This window comes from Lepidochelys kempii, chromosome 3 (assembly GCF_965140285.1).
Source record: "Lepidochelys kempii isolate rLepKem1 chromosome 3, rLepKem1.hap1, whole genome shotgun sequence".
Classification (NCBI taxonomy): domain Eukaryota; kingdom Metazoa; phylum Chordata; order Testudines; family Cheloniidae; genus Lepidochelys; species Lepidochelys kempii.
In genome coordinates, this window is record NC_136382.1 from 31,041,288 (window position 1) to 31,066,463 (window position 25,176).

Below are 25,176 nucleotides of genomic sequence, written 5' to 3' on the forward strand. Positions count from 1 at the left end.
ATGTGTCAGAATAGTTTTTGTGATTTATATGAAAATAGTAAAACCATACTATAGATAAATTGAACAGATCTTGATGTAAATGGTCTGGGAGAACCAAGCAATCAATACCTATATCTAGTTGTCTTTTCTTGCTTAATTAAACCTGAGTAGTAATTGAATGAGCTTTACGTTTTAAATCATTGTACCAGCATTTGTTTCAAAATTTTGTAACTATTGTTTTTCTTCTCCATTGTAGAATCTGCCTAACATTCTCACTGATGACCGGTTCAAAGTCATGTTTGAGAACCCAGATTTCCAGGTGGATGAGAAGAGTGAAGAATTTAGGCTGCTTAATCCACTCGTTTCTAAAATAAGTGAGAAAAGAAAGAAGAAACTAAAGATTTTAGAACAGCAAGAAGCACAAGAGCAGGTAAAACTTTTTCCTTCTAGGTTAGGATTACTTCTAGTTCTTTGTTTTTTATTACAAGCATTCAGGCTTTTCTTTTATGGACCTTAGAAAGGTGAAGAAAACAATGGAAAATTATCAATTTGTCTATAAATGAGTGTGATTAAGATTTATATACGTAACTTAATATTAAATTAATATTAATGTCTAAATATACTAATTTATTGTTATATCTATCACATAGTGTGTCTGTGGATGTAATTAGCATTTACTCTGCATGCTGTATTTGGTTAATGGATTAGAATTCTAGTTTTCTTCAAATTGGACATATGTAGAGATTGTCACGTACTCTAATTGGGCAAATAGTTTTTAAAAGAATCAGTTAATGGTTCCTTAGAGTAACTATTTTTGTCTGCAGGAAGAGGAGGAAGAGCCAGAAGGGAAACCAAGTGATGCAGAAAGTTCTGAGACTTCAGATGATGAGAGAGGCTGGGTTGAAGAGGTCAGGAAACAGCGCAAACTTCTACGCCAAGAGGAAAAAGTAAAACGGCAGGAAAGGTTCAAGGAGGGTCAGCAAACAACGTTGAAACCCCAATTCCTTGAGCTTAAAACAGGGGAGGAATTCAGAAGCTTCAAGGACTCTGCCAAAAAGCAAAAGTTAATGAAGTAAGACTAACACTTCAGTTTAATGACGTTTGGTTGGCTTGTTCGCAACTGTCTTTTTGTTATGGGGGCCCAGGTTATTTTATTTAGCAGGCACAATGGTCCTGGAAGCAGTTTCTACAGCTAGACTTTTTTGTAATGAGGGGGCATAATTTGAAGTGACACTCATTTCATCTCTTATTCCCTTGTTATGTGAATGTGGTATGTGTATTCCCTGTGCCTTACGTTAAGGGAAAAGAGTAAGGGTTGGATACTTTGAACTAGATTGGGAGGCCCTTACCCCACACTGGTGAGAAGTTTCTCATATAGATAGTCCCATTGATGTTAGTGGGACTACTCCATGTGAGTATCAGTTCACCAGTGTGAATAAAGGGGCTTACAATTTCACCCTGTGTGATCTCTCCCCATTAGAAAACATAGAGTACCCCATGATTTCTCCGTGCTTACAAAGTAAACCTCTCTTTGCTGGGCAGGGACAGTAAAAACATGTTTTGACCTACATAGGTCCAAAATGTCTGGATTCTATAAAAAATAATCTATTTTAGTTGTCAGAGTTCTAGTCTCCAGGCTTTCTCCTTGCAGTGCTAAAAGCCATGGTTAAATATTTTGTCTGAGTTTCATATTTTGTTTGTATATAGTGTTGTTCTAGCCTTGTTGGTTCCAGAATATTAGAGAGACCAGGTGGGAGAGGCAGTATCTTTTATTGGAACAACCTCTGTTAGTGAGACAAGCTTTTGAGCTGATACAGAGCTCTTCTTCAGGCCTGGGGAAAGGACTGAGAGTGTCACAGCTAAACACAAGTTGGAACAGGTTGTTTAGCATAGTGGGTTGCACTCCCCTAGGGGACTTGGAGGAATATTTGGTGGGGGAGGCGGGCAGGGCCCAGGGCAGCCCCCAGTGGGGGGCAGGTAAGCACACATTTTAAGGGAGCATTCAAGGCGAAGTGGCCAGTTGACACTTTTCTAGTCATAGGGGTGAAAGGAGACATTAAAAATCATGGACTGAATAGAGACACTGGATTTATGGCTTATTTGCAACTATCTATAACCCACTAAGCTGCCTCCTTGTTTTTTTTTTCCTCCTTCCTTGCCTCATGACAGGAGACGTGTTAAATACAATTTTGTTTGTATCCTTTAACTCAGCTGTTAGCTAAAAAAGTAGGATTCTGTATCTAGAGCATTTCTGTCCTTTAGAGATGACAGAAAGTGTCCTGATTTTCCAGGTGTTTAGTGCCACACATTCTCATTGATCTCACTTAGATATCTTCAGCATTTCAAAAAATCAGACTTTTATTACAATTTTATTAATTGGAGAGCTGTGCTGAAACTAATTAAGAAGCCTTGAAAGACAGCAGCTGCTGAGATAGATATGTCACAGCATGCCAAGTGCTCAGCATAGCTCTGACTAGAATGAATGCTATAACAAGAGGGCGATTATACATGCCAAAACATTTCCTATACAAATAGTGAACAAATGCATCCATCCTAATGTCTGATGATCATTTTGCTACTGTTCAGATTGGGCAGATTTGTCAAGGTACCATTTTGTCACTCAGCTGCATGTTGATGGGCATTTTAGAAATAGTTAAGTAACACAGTGATGTGCATTGAAAGGAAACACTGAACCCAAAACCTCTAGGACCTGTTTTTTTGTTTTTGTTTTTTTTTAAACTATAAAATTGGTTCTGTAATATCAACCTTTGGGTTCTACTGTAAGCACTATAGAAATCCCTAAGATAGAAAACAATACGAGAAACAATTTTCTTATGGAGTGCTATCTAAAACAAACACACAGCATCATAAAAACTCTGCAGTTCATATGCATATGGGGGGGTTCTTTGCTCGTAAATGTTATCAACATGTGTGAAGAGGCCAGTGCTCAAAAATCTATGCACTTGGAGGCCAGGTTAAAGAACCTTGGGAAGAGACCAACAATCTACATGGTCTGTCTGTAAAGTGACATACACATCTTGGGCACCATATTATAAATCCTAATTGAGATTAGTACTTTAACCTTTGTCTGTTCTGCAGGTTTGCTCGCATTTTCCCTGCTCACTTTTTATTAGCAAATTTTACACACAGCAGGTTTGTGTTCATATCTTTATTCAGCGTACATGTTCTGGATGCTTCAACTCCTTATCTAGAATCTTCTTCAGCTTACGTATTAAGTTTTCAGTTTACTTGCTCCTGGCTGTTTTCCTTCTTTTCATTCCAGGGGATGGGGCTGCTTTTGTGCCCTTTTGAGTTTTTCAGAGGCATACAGATTGTAGTGTAAGGTCACCGGGTGCTCTGTCAGAGGGGAGTGGATTGTGTGCATCTTTGTTTTGCTACTTCAGCCAATGATCTGAAAAGGAGAACAAATTGTGATCAGGTGGCATGTGCTCTGATTTCCATTGCAACAGGGGCAGAAATGGAAGCACGTTTCACTATTGCCAACCTACTGTTTTGTAAGTGCACGCAATGACCTCTGATTAAGGTGTTCTGTCCCACTGAAAGAAACTTTCAGATGCTTCCTTGATCTTAAATGAAATGACTGAGGAGCAATCACAAACAGATGGGAACCTTAACTGTAAGCAAGCAGACTGAAAGATTCAGTTAACAAGCTAAAGTCAGCTCTAGATAAGACTTAAAAGTTCAGAAGAAATTAGTACAGTGCAACACAGCAGGAAAGAAATTACTGTGGAAATTAAGTAGAGTAAAGAATCTTCTGTGTGGATGGGTGGTTGGGTGTGTGTCTGTGTGCATGTGGGTATATTTGTTTTCTGTTGTAGAGGAGAAAATTGACAGCAAATACTGTAGATCTCTTCATGGGATAAAGGAGTACCAGTGATGACAAACTGAGTAGACTTTAAAAACACTGCCGTTTGAAAAAAGTGCCTATTGTACTGCCAGTGGGCATGACGTTTTACAAACGTAAAACAAGACATGATTCCACCATGTGGGGTTTAGGCAAAACACAAATAAGACATAGTGACGTGATAGCAAATGAAATGAAGAAGAAATAGGATAATTAAACAAGTGAAGTGGACTAGAGTGCACATCGCATCCTTTTCCTTTTTCAGTGAACTGCTGTTGTCATGTCACGTGAAATTCTTTCTCCGCGGAAAAAAATGTTTAAATTACGAGTTCTGTGAAGAGTGATCCCATTTACACTCAGTCAAGAAGCATTCAGATTGCACATAGGGTACTCCCCAAACTCTTCCAAAACCTTAAATTATCAGCTGCTGTCAGTTTATAATACCATATAGCTGATCTGATGCAAAGCATGATTTGTCCTGGTCTGTGCTTATCATAAAGGCACAATCATCATAGTGTCAGCTAGCTTTATTATTTAGAACCATGTTTGCACATGGTAGAATTTTGTAAAGAAGACTAGCCCTAAAGAGAGGTCTACTGGCCCTATAGCATGATAAATGCTCAGCACTTTTATCCTGACTCCTTAAGCAATGTACTGAAAATTGGAAAGATTGTAGTGGCATGTACCATCTGGTGATTCTGGCATGTTTGTCTTTGATTTGATTTAACCAATTTAAAGAATGATGGTCTGTGACCAACATAATTAAGTACCTTAATGCCTCCACTACCCACTTAATGGCAAAGCGTTTTTTCTATAGTTGTATAATGTTCCTGGGGAAACAGTTTATGACTTATATAAAACTGGGTGTTTCTTTGTCAAGTTCCTGACTCAGCGCTGCTCCAAGCCCAACTTCTGAAGAATTGGTGTATACTTAAAAATTTCTTCATAAATTCAAGGATTCTCAGGACAGGAGCATTCTGAAGCATATTCTTAAATGCAGCAAAGACCTTAAGAGTAGTCTCTAATGACATTTACGTAGCGAGCAGACTGAGCTCAGAACCAGTACTCCATCCTCATTCTACTTTGACTTGTCAGCCATGTTTGACACTGTTGACCATGTTCTTCTTGAAATTCTTCTTTGGTTCCATGACACACTCTCCTGCTTCACATCCTACCGCTCATCACTCCTTCAGAGGATTCTCCTTATCCCCACTCCAACTTTTTGTGGGGATTTCACAGGACTCTGTCTGTGGTCCCCTTCTCTTCTCCCTCTACACCTTATCTCTGGGTACTTTATTTGCAAACAAATTCAGATACCATCTCTGTGCTGACAGCTTCACAGATCTATCTATCTACTCCAGGCATGTCTCCTGTCCAAATTAAAATCTTGGCCAGTCTTTCTGACATCTCCTCATAGATGTCCAGCCATTAGCTCAATTTCAACATGGCTAAAAGAGCTCTTAATTTTCCCCTTTCCTTTCCCTCCAAAACTAATCAAAGCAAAACAACCAGAACCCTCCCTGCTACTGCCTTTATTGGTCACACTGGACAACACGAACATCCTGCCTGTCGCTCAGACCCACAACCTGGGTGTCATCTTCAATTCAGCCTGCGCGTGAAGACATAGACCTCTCTCTATGTCCAAATCTTTCAGACTCTTTCTGTGTTATATCTCTTAAGATACAACCTTTCATATCCGTCTCCTATAGCTAAGACTCTCGTCCAGACTATCATCATATCATGTCTTGATTACAGTGACATCCTTTTCTCTGGTCTTGACAAATGCAGTTGTGCCCTGCTCATATCCATTGAGAATGCTGCTGCAAAGACCATTTTCCTACCACAGTGCTTTGACCATGTCTTCCAATCTCTCTGCAGCAAATATAAGTTGCTTGTCTTCACTTTCAAGCCCTTCCCAATCTGTTGCAACCCTATCTTTCATTCTCTGTCAACATGTCAGCCTCCATGTGTCTTCTCACATGTTGCACCTCCTTAAAACTCCTCTGCTCTGATGCCTGCAAAAACTCCACAACTATTAAGCCGCTGGTGTGCTGAGATCAGCCTATTATGCTGACCATTGTTTCCTTGTGCTCCCCTGTCTGTCTGTATCCATCTGTTGACTCCTGTCTTACACTTTGTTTCTGCCCCAAAGAGCTTACGATCTGTCATCTTTTTCTGTCTTTGTACAAAGCCTAGCAGGAGTCCTTGGCTGGGACTCCTACGTGCTATGGTAATACAAATAATAAATAATAATTGAACAGCACTCTTAGTGTACCCGTTGGGCCATGTTTTTGGAGGAGATAAAAAGTATGTTTCCTTCCCCTTCGCTATGTATGGAGTAGTTGTATGTCACAACATAGATGTTTAAGCAATATTTTTGTGAGTGCATACCACACAGATACATATATGCACCACCTTATTTATAGAATAAAGCTATTATCCTATAGCATTTTCCTACCATCTCCCGCACATTAATTTTCCTCTGACTGAAGCACCATCCAAGCAGTCATGCTAAAGAATTGCTGGGTAGTAGCCACATTTCTCTCATTCACTTTCAAAGGGGAGAAAAGTGAACTTCAGTTTAAAGTAGAAATCCCGCTACACTGTCAGTGACTGATCTCCTGCCATAGTTAGCTCTGAGGCTTAGCTTGTCTTCTCAAATAGCACAGATGGAACAAGTTTTTACAAGTTCTCACTGAAAAATATACTGGAGAAAAACCAGAGTCAAAATAGCTAGTCATGGGGGGAAAGCAATTCTTGACAGTAATTTTGTATAGTTCATATGAAAAAGCCTTTCATATACATAAATTATTTTTTAACCAACATCCTGCAAACTCCCCTGGCTCCATACTGAGGGCCCAGTCTTTCAGCCATTTGTCTGTCTGTTTTTTCCCTTCATAAAAGTAATCTGTGAAATATATACATCAGTACCTTGCTGATAATTTGCACAAAAAAGGCAGTCTCTCTCCCCATCTCAACAAAGATCTAATAGTGAGATTGTGGATTTCTAAGACTTCATTACATTTATGAATGAATGAAGTATACTTCATTTATAATGAATGCTATTTAAAAGTAAACTACAATTGTCAGACTAAATGATGTATATTGCATAATAAAGTTTAATCTTCCTTATTGATTGGTCATTTGGGCCCTGTCCTATTTGCAGTTAGTATTACAGTACTGTACTACATAGGGCCCCAATCATGGATCAAGGCCGCATTGTGCTAGGGACTGTGCAAACACATAACAGACACAGTCCCTCTCCCAAAGAGTTTAGACTCTGTTTCAGTGGGAGAAGGGGTCTGTCCACATAGAGCTCCTTATGGAATCAGGGTCTGTCTTGCTAATTCAGAAAAATTCAGTCATTCACAAAGGTCTTCCATTCATTAGTGCAGAATCATGAGGTTTGACTCTATTTTTAAATTTTTAAATCTAAACCTATGATAGGTATAGAATATTTTCTCCTGATATAGAAGTAGGATGAAACTTTTAGAATCACTTACATTGAGCTCCCATACCGCCAGTGTTATTTTAATCAGCTCAGGTAGCTGCTACAAATAAGGGAGTCAGAAATGCCTATTATAATGGGGGGAAAAATCAAAATAAATGTTCGTAGAAGTAGAAGGTAGAAAGTATTTTTGGCTTTAGAAACTAAGGTTGCTAAGCAAAATGGGTGCATTTTGCTTTAAAATGCCTGTCTTACATTTTATTTAAGATCAATACACTAGAATATCTACTGCAACTGAATTACTTGGCACCTGCAGATATTCCATAGAAAACTGTTGTCATAGCACATGTTGGTTCAGTGGGAATGGCATGGACTAATTGGGTCTGGTTTGTGTCTGAACTAAGGCCTGAATTTAAAAATTAAAAAAATCTGTCAGAAGTTGAAAAACGGCTGTACAATGAGCAATGCTTGAAGGGAATAACTGAAACTTGCTTTTCATATGTGTTGGCTGCATGTATGTTGCTTAATAATGGGGTGCAGAATGACAGAAGTACAACCCAATTGCAATTTTTTTGCATGTTATAGGATTTGACTGTTTTGTAGAGTTTGTGATTTCTTCTGTTTGCTATTGTAAAGACTGATGATACAATGTGATGTGACAAGAATAGAAACAGGCTTTTCTTTAATTGTTCTCTGCAGAAAAACTCTTGGAGATCGTTTGAAGCTTGAAGAAAAGCTTGGCACACTCAGTGTATCTGATACCACAGTAGGCAGCAAACAGATGACATTCAAATTAAAAAAGGTGAGTTAAAAAATATCTTCTGTAAATAAGATAATGCACAGGATGATAAATTTGTCATCTGAAAAAACAGGGAGCCCAAATCCATCCAAAACAGATGTGCTTCTTGATTTCTTCATAAATTGACTGCACCTTTACTTTTTTGCACACCCGTGTGTGTGTGTGTGTGGGCAGCCCCACCAGACTCATATCGTGGTGGGAAACACTAGTTCCCTCTCTTAGTAGATCATCTGTAGCTATATCATCCAATGCTAGCACCTTGTCAATTCTCACAATATTGTGTTTGATCAGTACTTGATTCATAGGCAAAAAATACCCAGGATGCTGAAAGAAGTGGTGGTGATGTCCTGTAGGTGAGAGTCTTCCCCCTGAGTCATTAGTGATGGGAGTGTCTCATATTGATAAAACAGAACTTCCGACGACTTTGATCACTGAAGTTCCATGGCACTACTGACAAGAATAAGAAATGTAGTTCCAATGTACTTGCCAAATTACAATTTGAGTGAGTAACTGCATTCTTCCCACCTAACTTTGCCAAGCAATTTCAACTGGATGGTGTTTTCGTAATTTCTTTCCGGAAACAGTTGTGTAGTTTCTAAAAAGCTGTTTCACCCTCCAGGTGATTGCATTTGGGGGGATGGGGAGGAGGCAAGGAGGAGGGAAATTGATTGCGTATGTGTTTACATATTCTGTAAACCACTTTGGGATCTCTGGGTGGAAAAGTGATGCACATGTAAAACATGGTCGGAGATGGTGAAAGATAAAGATTCATATTAGTTGATTCTTCAGCTGGTGAAATCTGTTTCAGTTAAAACTGGTCTTCCTCTGGGCAAGTTGTTCATCATCATCCATTTGTGTTCAGCACCTGTCAATTAACTCTCATCATGGAAGTAAAACTACAATAGTGTGGTCAGAATGTCTGAAGTAGTTATTAGAATGTGCCACTTTGGATAATTGGGACACAAAAGGTTAAGTAAACCAAAGTCACTGGAATTTCTTATTGTACTTCCTATCACCAATTTTTCACACGCGTTTCTCATCAACATTTCTCTGTATCCACTTTGGAATTTAAAATGTGTGGACTTTGGAATAAGTCACAGATTCCAGTGAAGCTCTGGAAAGGATCACCATTTCAGGAGCATTACCAGCAGGTGTAACTCCTTACAGCTAATTAAATGAGCGTTGCAGGGCTTCCCATGTATACCCGCTTTATATTAGAAAATGATGAGACAGAATGCTTCCTACAATTGATGATGGGGAACAAAAGAAAGATCAGCTTCCATAAAGATTTTTGGGGGAGGGGAAGATTTGGGAATAGTTGGAAATGCCATTCTGGATTTGATCCCAGCAGAATCAGTATATTACTTTGTTACAATTCTGTTGCAAGTGACTCCATTTAAAAGTTCTTCAGTGTGGGTGCTTTATTGAATATAGAAATGTACACAATTTATAATGGTAAGAAGGCCTAGTTAAAAGTAAATATGACACATAGTTCAGTGAATGTGGGCCCCCAGTGTCCTCTCTGTGAAGTGGGGAGAAGAGAGATGAAGAAAAGTAAAATGGGATGGAAAATCCCCCCTTCCCTGAGCCAATCCCACTGTAGTCCATGGGAGCAGAAAAAAAGTAGGGCTGGAAAGGAGCCATGTCATATGATATGATCTTTTCAAAAGATGAAGAGAATGCAGTTGGCAAGCCTAGAGGGAGTTTAACACTGCTAGGACCATCATTAACTCCTGCCTTTCATTGTCCCATCTCCAAGGTTTAGACACCGATATCATGCCCTTTTGGAAGAGGGCATAAAATTAATACATAGCCTTCATAAGAACAGCTGTACTGGGTCAGACCAATGGTCCATGTGGCCCAGTATCCTGTCTTCCAACAGTGGCCAATGCCACATGCTTCAGAGGTAATGAAGAGAACAGGGAACTATTGAGTGATCATCCCCTTGTCCACTTTCAGGTTCTGGCAATTAAAGGCTTAGGACACCCAGAGCAACTATCTTGACTAATAGCCATTGATGGACCTATCCTCCATGAACTTCGTTAATTCTTTTTTGAACCCATTTATACTTTTGGCCTGCACAACACCCGTTGGCAATGAGTTCGACAGGTTGACTGTGCATTGCGTGAATTAGTACTTCCCTTTGTTTTTTGTTTTTGTTTTGTTTTGTTTTTCAATCTGCTGCCTATTAATTTTATTGGTTGACCCTTGGTCCTTGTGTTATGTGATGGGGTAAATAACACTTCCTTATTCACTTTCTCCACATCATTCATGATTTTATAACCTCTATCATAGCCCCACTTAGGTCATCTCTTTTCCAAGCTGAACACTCCCAATCCTTTTAATCACTCCTCAGATGGAAGTTGTTCTGTCCCTCTAATAATTTTTGTTGCCCTTCTCTGTGCCTTTTCCAATTCTAATATATCTTTTTTGAGATGTGGCTACCAGAACTGCATGCAGTATTCAAGGTGTGGGCATACCATGGATTTATTGAATGTCATGATATTTTCTGTCTTCTTATCTATCCTCCATGGGTTTGTATTTTTAGTTCTTGTGGATCAATGTAGTTTGGAGGTTGAACAGGTTTTGGTACCTGAGTGGCTCTGTGGTATCTGCTTCCCTCCAAATCCCAACTTCCCCCACAAAGGAATTGATCATTGTTAACGTTACAAAGTTTATCTCCTGGTATTTCCTAGATGGTCTGTCTTTTTCCATTGTTTTTACTGAGGGGTCCACAATATTGTCCAGTGCCTTTCAATTCCAATTGTTTGCAGTGCTGTTGTAGCTGTGTTGTCCCAGGATATTGGAGAGAGAGGGGAGACACACAGTAGTTGAGATAATATCTTTTACTGAATCAACTTACACAGGGTTTTCTTCAGCGCTGGCCTTCTAATGTCCTTCATAACAAGTGACATTTGACTTAATCAGTAAAGTAGCATTTCTAATGTGCTGGATAAAGATGTGAAAGGGACTGTGTGGAAGCAAAGTCTGGTCATCAAAAGAGAAAAGCATGATTCAAGTCAGTTCCATATTAACAAGCTAATGCTTAAATCAATGCAACTTTATTTTCTAAAGAGTACTTTAGAATGCATTCTGGACAATGGTAGGAAACCCCTTTTTATGCTATCTGCTTATAGGGTAAGAACAGCGGATAAATTTAAAAGTCCAAAAAGCAATAACTTTTGGCAGTATAGTAAGTGTTGCAAAGAAATACTGTGTGGAGATTTAAGGTACTTAGGAGAGTTTCTTGAACCAAGAAATGTATTAACAAGGGTTTTATGGGGTATTCAGATGCTCTCCAGGAAAAAATATTTAAAATGCAAGAACAGTCATTGCAAGTTATTTAAAAACAATTATAATTTGTTTTAGGAGAGCTAGCACATGTTATAAAGACGTCTATTAAATTAGTCAAAATGGAGGTAGCTGAACAGTTAAAGCGAGGGGAATCTCAGGGTATGTTGACACTGCAGTTAAAAAGCAGTGGCTGGCCCATGCCAGTTGACTTGGGCTCAGTTTAAGGGGCTGTTTAATTGCAGTGTGGATGTTTGGGCTCAGGCTGTTGCCCAAGCTCTGGGACCCTCCCACCTCGCAGGGTCCTCGAGCCCGGCTCCCGCCAAAGCCCGAATGTCTACACTGCAATTAAACAGCCCCTTAGCCTGATCCCCGTAGCCCGAATCAGCTGCCATGAGCCAGCCACTGGTTTTTAATTGCAGTGTAGACATACCCTTAGTAACTTTTTTTTTTTTTTTTTAAAGGAAAATCTTTTTGGATTAAATTGATCAGTTAATAATACTCATCCCATGCTTTGTGTGCCTTTCAGCAATCAAATTGTATTACTTTTTTTTGCTTGTTAGCGTAAAATGTTGCTAATGTACCAAAATGCTGAGTGGTATAGTAAGTAAGTTCTTGATACACTCATAAAAATATCTATGAAACTAAAGATACATAACTGGAAGGAATAAACTTCTGAATTAACTGGTTCACATACATTCAAAAAAGTGCTAAAAAGCAAAATGGCATGTATTGATTTAATGAACATAGAAACTAGTTCTTTCTGCATCTCCAATAATTGGCTCTTCGCTGTAGCAGACAAAGGTCTACTGGCTAGAAGCCAAATCTAGACAAATTCAGACTAGAAATAGGGCACACATATTTAACCATTGGAACCACTTACCAAGGGTCATGGTGGATTCTCTGTCACTGGCAATTTTAAAATCAATATTAGATCTTTTTCTAAAAGATATGCTCCAGTTCAAAACAGGAATTATTTCGGGTAAAGCCTCTGGCCTGTGTTATAAAGGAGGTCAGACTAAATGATCACAGTGTGGTCCCTGCTGACGTTATCTATGAGTCTGAGTATGACACAGATTGATTAATACAATAATATTAATACAGTGGTTAGTATAGTGTCCCTCCTGTATTGCATTGCATTCCTGACAGAATCTGAATAAAAATAATTCCAGCTGTTATTTATGGTTTGACAGATATAAATAATCTTATCGCATCTAAAGTATACTAGTCATTTTACAGCACACAGAAAAGATACTTCAGTGCTTTGAACAGCTTCCAGACAAAGGCCCTGATTTTGCAGTGTGAGCCCAGTGGGCAGATTCCTGCTCTCAGGTGGATCATGAGAGTCCACTCATATTAATCAGATTGCAGAAGCAGGGCATAAATATTCTGTATGCATAACTATTAGGTTTGCTTTGGTTTTATTTCCCTATTAATGTGATTTCTCTCCCCCCCCGCCGCCTTTTGTGTATTTCCATGACTTATTGGTGGTGATATGTATTTTGTGCTCTAAAGGGAAAACATTTCATTTAACACTGTGAATTCACACTCTAGTGAATTTCCAGGATTGCAGTTTATTGCTAAAATACAAAACAGGTGAGGTGGTGCTCGTGCCTCTGCCTCCTTCCAATGTGGGTGGAAGAGAAATTGTCACCACCGTATAACCCATCCCTGTTCTGGCTTGCGTGAGTCTTTGGGGCATGGGGTTATGCAGTGCTCCCCCACTGGCCCATGGAGAATGTGCATGCTGGCCTCTCTGCCCATTACCACATTTTCCAGTCAGTTCTTGGGCTGGCCCTACAAAAGTGCTGACTAGTGAAGCTCTACTATAGTTTCTTGTCTTATAAAGTAATACCTGAATTTCCTGAAGTTACAGGAAATTACAGGAAATGATTTGTAGAGAGGCAGTTTAATTTGCACTGGGTAACTACGTACCTGCTTTGTTCCTGTTTGTCCTGAAACGTACAGTGTGCTTTTAAGGTTTTGTTGAGCTAGTATTTGTAGTCAATGATAAATGAGAAGGAGGAATAACATTATCAACAAAGCACAGAAACATGCCATGTTGGTACAGAAATTTAATCAATTTTTTTGTAAAAACATGCCTAGTAATGTAATCAATAGCAGAGCTATTGTGTAACATGATACAAGTTTAAAAATACAAAACAAAACAAAACCCTTTGTTTCTGGGAGTTTCTCTTATTGTCTTTTGAAATACTTGTGTGTAAAGTGTGTGATAGCCATCTTTAGCCAACAGGAACAAACTCTTCTGGGCTTGAACATGAGTAGGTGGAATAGAACACATGGAAGCCTGCAATGAACTGTAAACCGTGTGTCTCCATTCTGAAGTAGAGGTGACGTCAGGAAAGCACAAAGTAAAAATCTTATGTATGTTTGGAATGTAAATAATTTTGAGTTCAAACTAGAGAGGCAGAAGATTTGGAGAACAAAAGGACTGAAGATTTTTTTTTTAATCATTACATTAAACTGTGTGCCTCTAAAATACACTGCATTTTAAAGCTGCAGTGCTAGAACCTAAAGCATCGTGCTGAACAAACTGCTATAACATCACCTTAATGGTAATATTTTTACCATTAGAATTCTCTGCTGGAAACATAGCTTTTTATGCTCAAATAACATGATGGATGCATGTATAAGAACCTTAGTTTTACACAAATTCATGCAATGTAGATAAAATTAAAAACATCATTTCTATGGTACCTGAGTGCTTGACAGTTTAATGGGGAAAGTTTTTGTAAACTGTAAATATTACACATAAATTATCTTGTTCCTTTTCGTGTTTATGTCTAGAATTGTGCAGTTTTTACTACATGTAGCTCAGGAACTGCCCTGACTTTGTTAATGTTGTACCATTTTTGCGGGCCAGCTGGAATTCTAACTCGTCTGTTTTGTAAATATTCCAGTCAGGGCAGCAGAAGAAACAGCAGGAAGCTGAGAAGCAACATCATCAGGAGAGGAAAAATATCAGGCGTTCAGCAAGCCACCTCAAGAGTAAACGTGGTAGAAGAGGGCCATTTTAATTACGTTTTAAAGAAACTGGTTTACTTTCACTTGCTACCTGGAAGGTGGGACTTTACAGCGCAGACATACTCCTTTTTGTATCTAAAAGGTGGACACAAGAAAACTAGAACCTGTTAAACTGTATGCGAGCTAATGAGAAGTTCACAAAATGCTTGGAGTATTTGGAGAAGACACCATGAGGACAGTGTTACAAACTCAAAGTCTTGATTTTGACTTGTGCATGGAGCAGCAGTGACTGGTTATTGTGTAACCCTGGATGTGATTTATATGAAAGTCCTGTCTGTGCAAACAGGACGTTATCTGTCTCTTTAATTTGAGAAACAGCGATTTTTTTTTTATAGCATCATGAAATGTTCACTGTTTAAATGTGGATTGAAAAGTTTTAGGCTGCTAAGACCTGAGATCAAGGGTTAAGTCATTTTTCCCTATAATAGCTGACATTATAAACACACAAAATAGGAATCACCATAGCTTTGGGTATTGCTGTTGTCCTGATAGCAGATTAAATCAAACACAACCCTGAGCATTGGCTTTGGTATGTACTGGTAAGTAAGGCCATAATTCAGCAAAGTAGTTAAGTGCCTAAATGTCTGTAAGTTGAAGTCAATGAGACTAGTCGCATGTGTAAAGTTAGGCACATGATTAGTACCTCGATGAATCAAGGCTTAAATTAGGAAGTGACCAGTATGTTCAGTGCTGTGTGAACATGGGGCCTGATCATGCAAACCCTTCATTTATGCAAGCAGTCCTCACCCACATGAATTAGTACCATTAACTTCAAATGTTGCAGGATTGGAATCATGTCAAGGAACATACTGTAAATGGGATGTCTATCAAATGCTTTAAAGAGAACTTAGTTGTAACTTTAAATCCTACACTTTTCAACGGGGGTGAAATTAATTTCAGTGCAGAGAGGGCAAATACAAGGCTCTAGGCAATGGAATGAATTCTGCCTTAAGTGTTTTGAATCTTAAAATAATTTATTCATCATTTAAAAAAAATCTGATACCTCTTTGGCTAGTCCAAATAAATTGTGAACTTTCTGGATAGAGCCAGTTTTCAAAATCTCCTTAATTCAAAGCACTGAGCAGTGATCTTCAAACTTGGGACAATGAGATCATCTAGCCTGATTTCTAAATAACACAGACTATATAACTTCATCCAGTGACCCCTGTATTGATCCCAGTAATGTGTGTATGACTAAAGGATATAATCAAGAAAAACATCCAGTCTTGATTTGAAGATATCAAGAGATGAAGAAACCATAATTTCCCATTTTAGTTTTTTCCAGTGGTTAATCACCCTCCATTAAAAAGTTATGCTTTGTTTCTAATTTAAATTTTATCTTTAACTTCCAACTCTTGGTTCTTTATATGCTTTTTTTTTTTTTTTTTTGGTGGGGGGGGAGTGCAAGATTAAGTACCAGGTATTTTATGTCAAGTTGCCTTTCAGTCTTCTTTTTGATTGAGGTCCTTCAGTGTCTCTGTGACAGAGTGTATTGGGTCCAGAGGCCCTCGGCTGGAGGCCTCAGGGTCCTACCACACCCTGTCCCAGAAAGGAGCAGTAGAGAAGTCTTCCAGTCTGCCTAAAGGGGCTGTGGGGGATGCAGCTAATTGGAGAGAGGCTGCAGGTAAGCAGCCAATCAGGGCCCACCAAGGCCATATATAAAAGAAGTTGGCGTACAAGAGACAGTCAGTTGCTGCCTGCCTGGAGCTGGAGGCATGAGGACTGTGTTCCTGGCTGATTGCAGGAACGACAGGACCACAAACAGTTCAGTTGCTGGCAAGATCTGGGGGAGCAAGAGGGAGCTCCTGGCTGGCAGCTGGGACTGAGTAAAAGACTTCAGCCTTATGGAGTTACTTTCACCTGGTGGCATACACACCTGGTTTCCCACTGGCAGCTTGGAATAATCGCCCAGGTCTCCAGCGGTGATTTAAAGGACCTGAGGCAGCGGCAGCCGGAGCCTCGGGCTCTTTTAAATCGCTGGCCCCGGAGCAGCTGCTCCCTTTGCCCCACGATTGGCGGCCGGGGGGAAAGGGGGAGGCAAAAGGGGCAACGATGTTAAAGCGTTGCCGCGGCAGTGCTTTAACTATAGGGTTATTATGCCTATTAAGTAAGTCTTCGGATTTCAAGAACTGTTCCGTCCTCCAAAATGTGCAGTTCCTGAAATGACAGGAGTAGGCTTCTGTAGGCTACCAGCCTCCCCACAACTCCAGTTGCAGAGCCTGGGGGGGAGTTGTGATTTTTAACTTATGATTCTCTCAGCACTTCTTTCACTGTGATTAAACCAGCTGTGCCTAAGGAGTTTGTGCCCTCTGCCAATATATTGAAGTTCAGTTTTCAAAAAGTAACATTTTCTGCCCTTGATATTCCAAAACGATTTTTTTCTGTGCTCTGGCACTGGGCTATTTGAGACAACCCTCTATGTCTTGTCCTATTCCAAGCCCTTCGCCCTCTACAAGCTATAATACCGCCAAAGCTTCCCCACACTGCAGAAGCCTGGCTCCCCATAGCTTCTTGCACTGTTACAAGAGGAAGCATTTGTGTACTTACATTGACATTCTGGCCCAGGCCAACAGGCAGGTTGAGTACCAAAGGCAAAGCAACTTGCAGCAAGAGGAGAGATATGGTGAGAGGCTGGCTTGGCAGCTTGAGCATAGGGTAGCAGAACAGGAGCAGACATTTGTTTGCAGTTCCTGGAACAGGAATGGCAGTGAAGGGAGGATGATAGAGTGCACGAGAGAGAACTGTGAGCAGCTGCTGTCTCTAATAGTCATAAGACATACCCCTCTGCAGTAACCTGGCCTGCATTCCAAGAACAGCTTGGACAATTGCATAGCTGGGTGGGCCATGCAGTTGGGCCATATGAACAGTGGGATGCATGCAGTCCTCAGTGCTGAACCCCTCCCTTGTGGATGCCTCCCCCCTTGCTCCAGCCTCAAGTGTGTGGCAAAAGTGGAAGGAATGGAAAGGAGAATGGGAGGACGGGACATTCAGTAGTAATGAGGGGCGGTGTCTTGTACATCATTCCACTGATTGTACTTGTTTATGCACTTTGTGCTTGGTTACTTTAAAGCTTTTTGTGTTGCTGGTGTAATGGCAGCTGGCTTGCCAGGCAGTGGTTTAATAGTGTACTTGTCCAATATATGTGGGAAAAAATTATAAAGAAATTTTATTGCCCTCATTGCAACACATCAGCTAATGTGTTTTTCAAGTAATAAAGGTCAACACATGATCAGGGACAATTTGGGGGCTGTATGCAAAATCCATGTCTCAGCACAGTTATATACATAAATCCATATGGTTTCTCTTCTGCCCCCCCATTTCATAAGCAGTAATGTCATTCAGAAATACAGTGCAATGCAATCAACACCCCACCCAGACAAACAATCAATGCCTCCCTCTTCCATTGGGCCATGCAAACATCCCTGATTTCTGTTGCTGGACTGCATCCAGCCGCAGCTGCGGTAGGTGCACTTTCTGGCTCAGTACTAGTTCAGCTGTCCCTCGCTGTCATAGGTCCATTCAGCTTCACAAAGACTGTGCAGAGCACAGCAAGCTACAGTAATGCAGACAGCATTGATGACACTGAAATCCCATTGGCAATGTCTACAGACCTGTTTGGATTCCAATGTGCAAAACACACATTCCACCACCATTCCACACCCCCTGAGAGAGTAATTAAATCATCTTTTGTCAGGGCCTCTGAGATCAGGGTATGGTTTCATAAGCCGTGACAGAAGGAGGTCTGGGGGGCTGCCTCCCAGAGTAACAGTGGGGACAGTAACTCTGTTTATGACAATGTCATGTGGATGGAATAGTGTCCCAGCTTGTCCATGAACGTAGTCGCCGAAACGTCAGAAAACTTTGGCAGCATGAACTTTCCAGAGCAGCCAACACTGGCATTCATAAATCAGCTTCTGTGGCCCACCAGAGCCAGCATAACTATGGAGTTAGTACCCTTTGCAGTTTATGTACTCATGCTCCTTGAGGAGGACAAACTATGGGCACAGGAATCCCATCAATGGACATGGCGCAGCAAAGCCAGCAATTACTTCAGGCATGTCTTTTATGCCTACCACTTTGGGGTAAGCCACATGACTGGTTACCTCAGAAACCCTCTGCCACCATTTTCCTGCAGTCAACTTCCCAACACCAAACTGGTTAGTAACGGACCTGTAGCAGTTTGGGTAGCCACATTCTAGGTGGTTATAGCAACCTACTTGTGGACCAGCATGGCTGCCCTTATGCGCATCTTTATACTGGGCAAGCTATTCACGGTGCTTCAGAACCTTTCTTCATGCAAATGTTTTGGACCTATTGCTTGTCATCCCATCCAGTCTGTGCTTGTGACCCTGCCCCAGAAACACTGGCTGCATATGGGGCAGTGGCTATACTGAGTGTCATAAGCAGCATCAGCCAGTCTGAGTCTTCCATGACTGTCACCTTCCTTCTTCATCATTAAATCTGTCAAGTGCCTTTGGTGGGTCAGGAAACACCACTGAGCTTCCCACCAGTGTCTCATGGAAGCTCTGTTTACTTGCTGAAACAGGAGAAAAAGCCAAAGTTAGAAAAGTTCTTGAAATAGCAAGTCCCCCATGTTGCTGAATCTGGGAGCACTCAGACCAAAATGGTGACTCGGCAGGATGTGTTGACAGCCTGTTCAAACTTCCTGTAACATGCGGGGTGGACAGTCTAATTTTTCAGCACTGCACCACGAACGAAGGGGTAGAGCAGCCACATTTTGGGAGTTTGGGATACAGTTGGCTGGACATGGCAGTGTAGATGCCAGAGCCCTCGGTTCAGGCCTGGGTTAAAAAATTCTTAAGTCTTCCTTAAGTCAACCTTAAGCTAGGGTTGGCAATCAGTGTGCTTAAGCCCTGGCTTCTCAAACGTGGATCCGCTGACTCAAATCCCACTAACCCTGGGATTACATTGCAGTGTGGACATACCTATGGGGACGAGCACTCACAGAAGAAATGGAGAGGTTACTTACCCGTACCTGGAGAGTCTTTGAGATGTGTGGTCCCTCTTTGCATTCCACTACCCACCCTCCTTCCCCTCTGCTTCAGATCATTATGATTTGTGGTAACAGCAGAACTGGAAAGACGTCAGCCTGAACTGCCTCTTATACCCTCAGTTCGGAGCATGAGGAGAGCAACTGTGCAGATGCGGACAAATGGACACTACTTGCTAGAAATCTCTGATCTCAAGCACATGCTGCACATGTGTACCCAGGTCTGGAATTCAGATAGGGACCACACATCTCAAAGAACCTCCAGTTGAAGGTAAGTAACCTCAATTTAAGAGGTAGAACTCATTGCCACAGGAAGTCATTGAGGCCAAGACTTTAACAAGAGTTAGACTGGATATGGATACAGATATCAAGAATATCCAGAGTTGCTATAATTAATAACGAATTTTGGAAGGGATATTAAACCTCATGCTTTAGGATTTAAACCAAACTCTGATTAGGCTGAGACCTCTGTGTGGGCAGATTATCCCACATCAGCTAACTGTGGGTTTCTTACACCTGCCTCTGCTGCATGTGATGCTTGCCACTGTTGGGACAGGATACTGTCCAATGGACCTCTGCTCTGACCCAGTGTGGAAATTCCTAAGAGGTTTTTGACATTTATTGAAATTGCTTTGGGCATCTTAGAGAAATTAATGATTCTAAATGATCTGTGAGGAGTGACCAGATAGTATGGCCTTTTAGAAACCAACTGCTCAGTATGTACTTGGAGTTAGCAATACTGCTCAAGTTTCAAAACTGACTGTAGAAAAAAGGCATACTTAGTAGCTCCACTGACTTCAGGGGCACTATTTGTGGCATTAAATTACTATCCCACTTGGATAAAGTTCAGAATCTGTCTCTTAATGATTAAAGTTTAATACCCTTCCCAAAATACTTATGAAGATATTTTAATAAATCAAGAAACATGTTGAGCTCCTATGACGCAAAATTCACTCTGAAATCTAAAAACAACCATGGACTTACCCTAAATAATGAAATAACATTGCCCTCCATTGAGACAAGTCCTTTGCCAATATGCCCCCTTGCTTGAATAATCTTAGTGAAATAGGATCCAAAATATTTCACTCTTTTAAATGTTTGTTTGTAGATGTATTTTATCATAAGATTTTACAGATGAGTAATCCACCAGCATACAGAGCTTTAATGTATTGGTTGTAGAATGTAAGGGAGCTACATTAATTGAAATATGGGTTTCCATAATATATTCCTCCTCCCCCGCTTCCCCCACAGACGGTCCCTCTGAATTGCAAAGCAAACCACTTCCTACTTTTGCCTTCCTACTTTTCTTCATAATAACACTTTTCTTAGCTTTGTTACACAGACAACGTGCTTTGTGTCTGATCTCACTAAGCCTAGCTTTTATATGCTGAATGGAAGCACTGCAAACTTCTATTATTAGCTTGTAGTCCTTGATCATATTGTTTTCCCTCTAAGCCTTTGTGTTAAATAACTGACTCTGTGATGAGCCTTAAGCAGTCCTGTTGTATCAACAGAGGAGACAATCTGCATTACAGTCTCCAAAATATATATATATTAGAATCTAAGGCTTTTACAGTAAATACATATTTAAAGACCATTTACTGGAGTACACGGAATCCAAGTTGTTTAAGTATTAATGCAACAGGTTGAATAAACATAAAGCTCTTAATATAAAGTGCTGCTTCAGTTATTTTCGCTCTGAAACTGCACAGCAGACTCTCTGGTTTAGCTGATTTTTCTCCCCGCTCCTCCATAAATCCACATCTGACACTCGTCCTTATTGTTTTCTTTTAATGTTTACTTCCTTCTTCAGTCTCCCTTTTAACTTTTCCTGTATTTTCATCTAATTTTAGGTATAGCTTCCCCTCTGCTCCCTTTTAAAAATTTTGTTTGGGACATATCCTGGTCCCAATTCAGTCCCAGTGGCAAAATTCCCATGGACCTTAATATGACAGGGTTTGGCCTCATGTGTATGTGTAGGCTTGGAACCCTTTTATTTTCACTTTCCTCTCCTGTTCATTCTTCTTTCATTTTGTGTGTGATTTCTTCTCTGCTCACACAGTGCTCTTTGTTTGTAACAGATATAGCCTATGCTTATGGAATACTTGTGCACAACCTCAGGTACCTCGAGATAGCTTATTAATATAGCCCTGATTGTGGGAAAGAGGTGAATTGTATAAACCAGAGTAAAAACTACATTGGTTGAGAATACTCATATTTTAACGTAAACTCCTGCATATTTTTATTTCTCTCCTACAACATCCAAGAAGGAGAAATATTTGTCACGGAATGTTAATTTATCAATTAGACAATCAGGTGTGCACATGCAGCAGATTATTACAATTCAGTATAAATGAAGGAGAGAATCTTAGCAAGAAAAACTTAGTGAAATCTAGCATGAGCCCTCTGTACACAAGGCTCCCATGCCTGGACCAGTGTCTACCGCTATAGAAGGTTTGGATGAGACTATAGTGTTAAATAAGCATTTATTATAATCATTTATTATTAATAAATTATTATAACACTACCGTCTCGTTTAAACCTTCTCTAGTGGAGGGCTCACGCTAATGCTCCCACAGGTTTAGCTGGACCAGTGGGAATGTGTATAACATTGTTTATTTTTCCCAACTGTTATATGGAGGCTATAGTACTTACCTATGGTACGGATGTGTGGCATAAACTTGAGGTTAACACATTTTTAATACTTTAAAAAGTAAAGATGTGTGTTTTCTGTCCAAAAAGAGCCTCCAATTTGAAACAGAACAGCTCTTTATTTCTAGAACACTGTATTTGGTGGTTGTTATTGTTATATTGCAATAATCTGCCCAATATGTGCCAGGCACTTTCCAAACAAAGGAGGGGCACAATCTCTGCCCTGCAAATTGTACACTAGAATGTGTGCTTTACACACATTTAAATAATTTGCAGTCTAAAATAGTGTACAAGCAAAGGAGGAGGAAAGGAGATATCACAAGGCTATTCATCACAGAATGTCCCCAGAAGTGGGTGTGTGTGAGAGAGAGAGAGAGACTAATCCACTAAACTAGTTTGAATTTAAGGGAGGAAATGAAAATTATTAATAAGCTAGAACTGATTTCTGGGAGACTGGGTTGTAAGGAGATGGAGAGGAACCAGGTGTAATGTGGTAAAAGGCTCAAATCAAAATTGTGAGGAAACACCAAGGGCAGGGGGAAATGAGAGCTCAGACGGAGGAAGAAGGAGGCAGCAAGATTATCCAGGACTTTGTAGAGAGGGAAGAAAAGCTCAAATGTGATGCAGTAGGAGACAGCAAGTTAATTCAGAGATTCAATGAACAACTGACCTGGCAAGATTGGTGGGAATGAAAGAAAGCTGACTCCAGTGGTAACTTTTTGGATAGACATGAGGGGGAAAGAGTCAGGATGACTACACTGGAAATTGAGATTAATCAAGACAAAGGAATGAGCACTGCAGGGAAAATAATTTCACCAGTGGGAACAATGAGAAGAGGGCAGATTTTGGTGATGCTAAAGAGGAAGGAATCAGACTTCATGAGAGGTTAGACATGTAACTCGGTCACCACTGAATGACTGGAGGTGCAATCTTCCTTAAGAATCTATCTTGTCTCCCATGTTTGAACAACATGTGTGTGAGGCCTCTTGAAATCCTTTCTAAACATTATGAATACAGTATAATAAACACACTGATGATACACAATTGTGGGTATCCTGGCACTCATGGGTCCTGCAAGTTCTCTTTCTATCCTGCCAAAGTGATTAAACTGTATTGTCCTCTAGATGTGTGAAGGAGAATGGGGAGGAAGAATACCTTACCCTAAACTCTGGGAAAACAGAACTCTCACTACTCTGCAGAGATTGCCCATCTTGCTCACTCCTTTGTGGGATTCCAAGTAGAGAGAATTAGTTTGACGCTGTGAGTCACTTTCAGCTATGATGGTGAAACAGCTGAAGGGGAAAAAAAAGTCATTTGTAAAGCTGGTTAAAATGTTTCCATCAAAACCTTTTTTTAGTTGGAAAATGGCTTTTTGATGAAAATGGAAATCTTTGCAAAAAATTCAAGTTTCATCAAACTGAAACAATTTTTTCACTGTTCGGAGAAAATAATTTTCTGACTTGATCTAGTCACTTGTACAAACTGTTCTCAGTCTTCAAGATAGAATTTTGGATTTTTCCAGCCAACATGCAATGTAATTAGAGCTGATAAGAATCACAGAAACATGCTCAAACTTCTTGTTTCAATTTTCATTGAAATTTGGACTCATTAGGAATTTTCCATTCAGCTCTATGGAATCACAAGATTTGTCAGTCATTCCAATTGGCCACTAAGCTTCCTTAAGCTCCCAGAACTGTCTTCCGATGCACTCCCTTCTGGGTTTATGTATCCACCTTCTTGCACTGTCTGCAGTAGAAAAATGACCAGTTGTTGATAGTGGTTGTTATCAACAGGTCCCCGGTCTCCCCTCAGCTGGTTGAAAAACGTTTGTGTTAATAGCACAGTAGTCCAAAGCAGTTACAGAAAGTTTGATAGGAAACCTCTTCTGTATTTCATGCTGTCTGTATTTGTTTTGTCCTAGCACCTAAGTGGGATGTAGTGGGAATGAGTTGGTGACAACCACTATCAGCACTGAGGGTTTTTGCTAGTATAGGCAGAAATTGATGACAACTAGCCCTGATAATCTAGAAGCGGGGATGATTTCATTTTTAAATCACAGGAAGTTGTGGCACCTCTGACAATTACTTGTGGCAGTATTTTTACCTCCAGCTTGCCAAGCATTATCCAAGGTCCATCTGCCCTGTGAAACTGACAAATCTGTATTTATAAAATTCAGTAATTTCAGGGCATCTTGATTCATGCACCAAAATAGAAAAACCACTTAAAAAGAAATGTTTAGAGAATCCAGTGTTGTGCAACATGCTTATACAATCAACAAGCTTCCACTACACTTAAGTTACACGGTCTCTACAGATCTAAATGCTTGTCTGTTAATTAGAAGTGGGTCCAAGCCTTGCCACAAAAATACAGATCATGATCCCAAACGTCTCCAAAGTTCAAAGGTGTTTTGAATCCCGAGCACGGGCCCATCTCTACTATTAATAATAGAAATAAAAGGACACTGTCCAGTACTCTTACAAATCTTTAGTGTAACACCCTCCTAAAAGCTTGAAAATAACATTTATCCATTTGCTTTATCCTGTTCCATTTAACCAGTCGTCATTTCTGAATGGATCAGAAGCCAATATTATGTTGTACCTTCTCAGATGGCTCCAAAAAAATTCCTTTGTCCGTTCCAATCTCTTTTTAGGCCTTGTCTACATGCACATGTTGTACCACTTTAATTATAGTGATATAAAGTGCTACAACCCACACACCCACCCCAGTGTGGATGCAATTATAGTGGTCTAAATGTGCTAGACTAGTATGGCAATTCTGACACAGGAAGGGGTATAACTGTATCCAGGCAAGATGTGGTTACCGGTAGGACTGGGGCCTCATCTATATTCAAACCAGGATGATTTTATCACTCCAAAGAGAAGAACTGGCTACAGTTTCCATAACTTTCTAACAAAAGAAAGCTATTGCGAGAACTGTATTATAACCATATTATAAATCCATGCAATAAGGTTACCTCACTGGCTGATCTGTATCATGGATTGACTAGCTTGTTTTAGCTGTGCTACTTAGACATGCTTTTCTTTAAATTAAAAATACACATTTGTTGGGTGCATAAGAAAGCCTGC

At 40.2% G+C, this 25,176-nt stretch overlaps 1 protein-coding gene across 5 annotated transcripts in view; it reads left to right on the top strand.

Annotated features, from left to right (window-relative positions):
• Positions 1-21,113, top strand: part of NOL10 (nucleolar protein 10) — a 96,516-nt gene extending 75,403 nt beyond the window's left edge. For all 5 annotated transcript variants that reach the window (XM_078852064.1, XM_078852065.1, XM_073336019.2 and 2 more), the window contains 4 exons: positions 236-409; positions 804-1,051; positions 7,992-8,094; positions 14,304-21,113. In XM_078852064.1, coding sequence (XP_078708190.1) covers positions 236-409; positions 804-1,051; positions 7,992-8,094; positions 14,304-14,420 — 642 coding nt within the window. In that variant the 3' untranslated portion in view covers positions 14,421-21,113. The remainder of the gene's footprint in view (positions 1-235; positions 410-803; positions 1,052-7,991; positions 8,095-14,303) is intronic.
• The last annotated feature ends 4,063 nt before the right edge of the window (positions 21,114-25,176 follow it).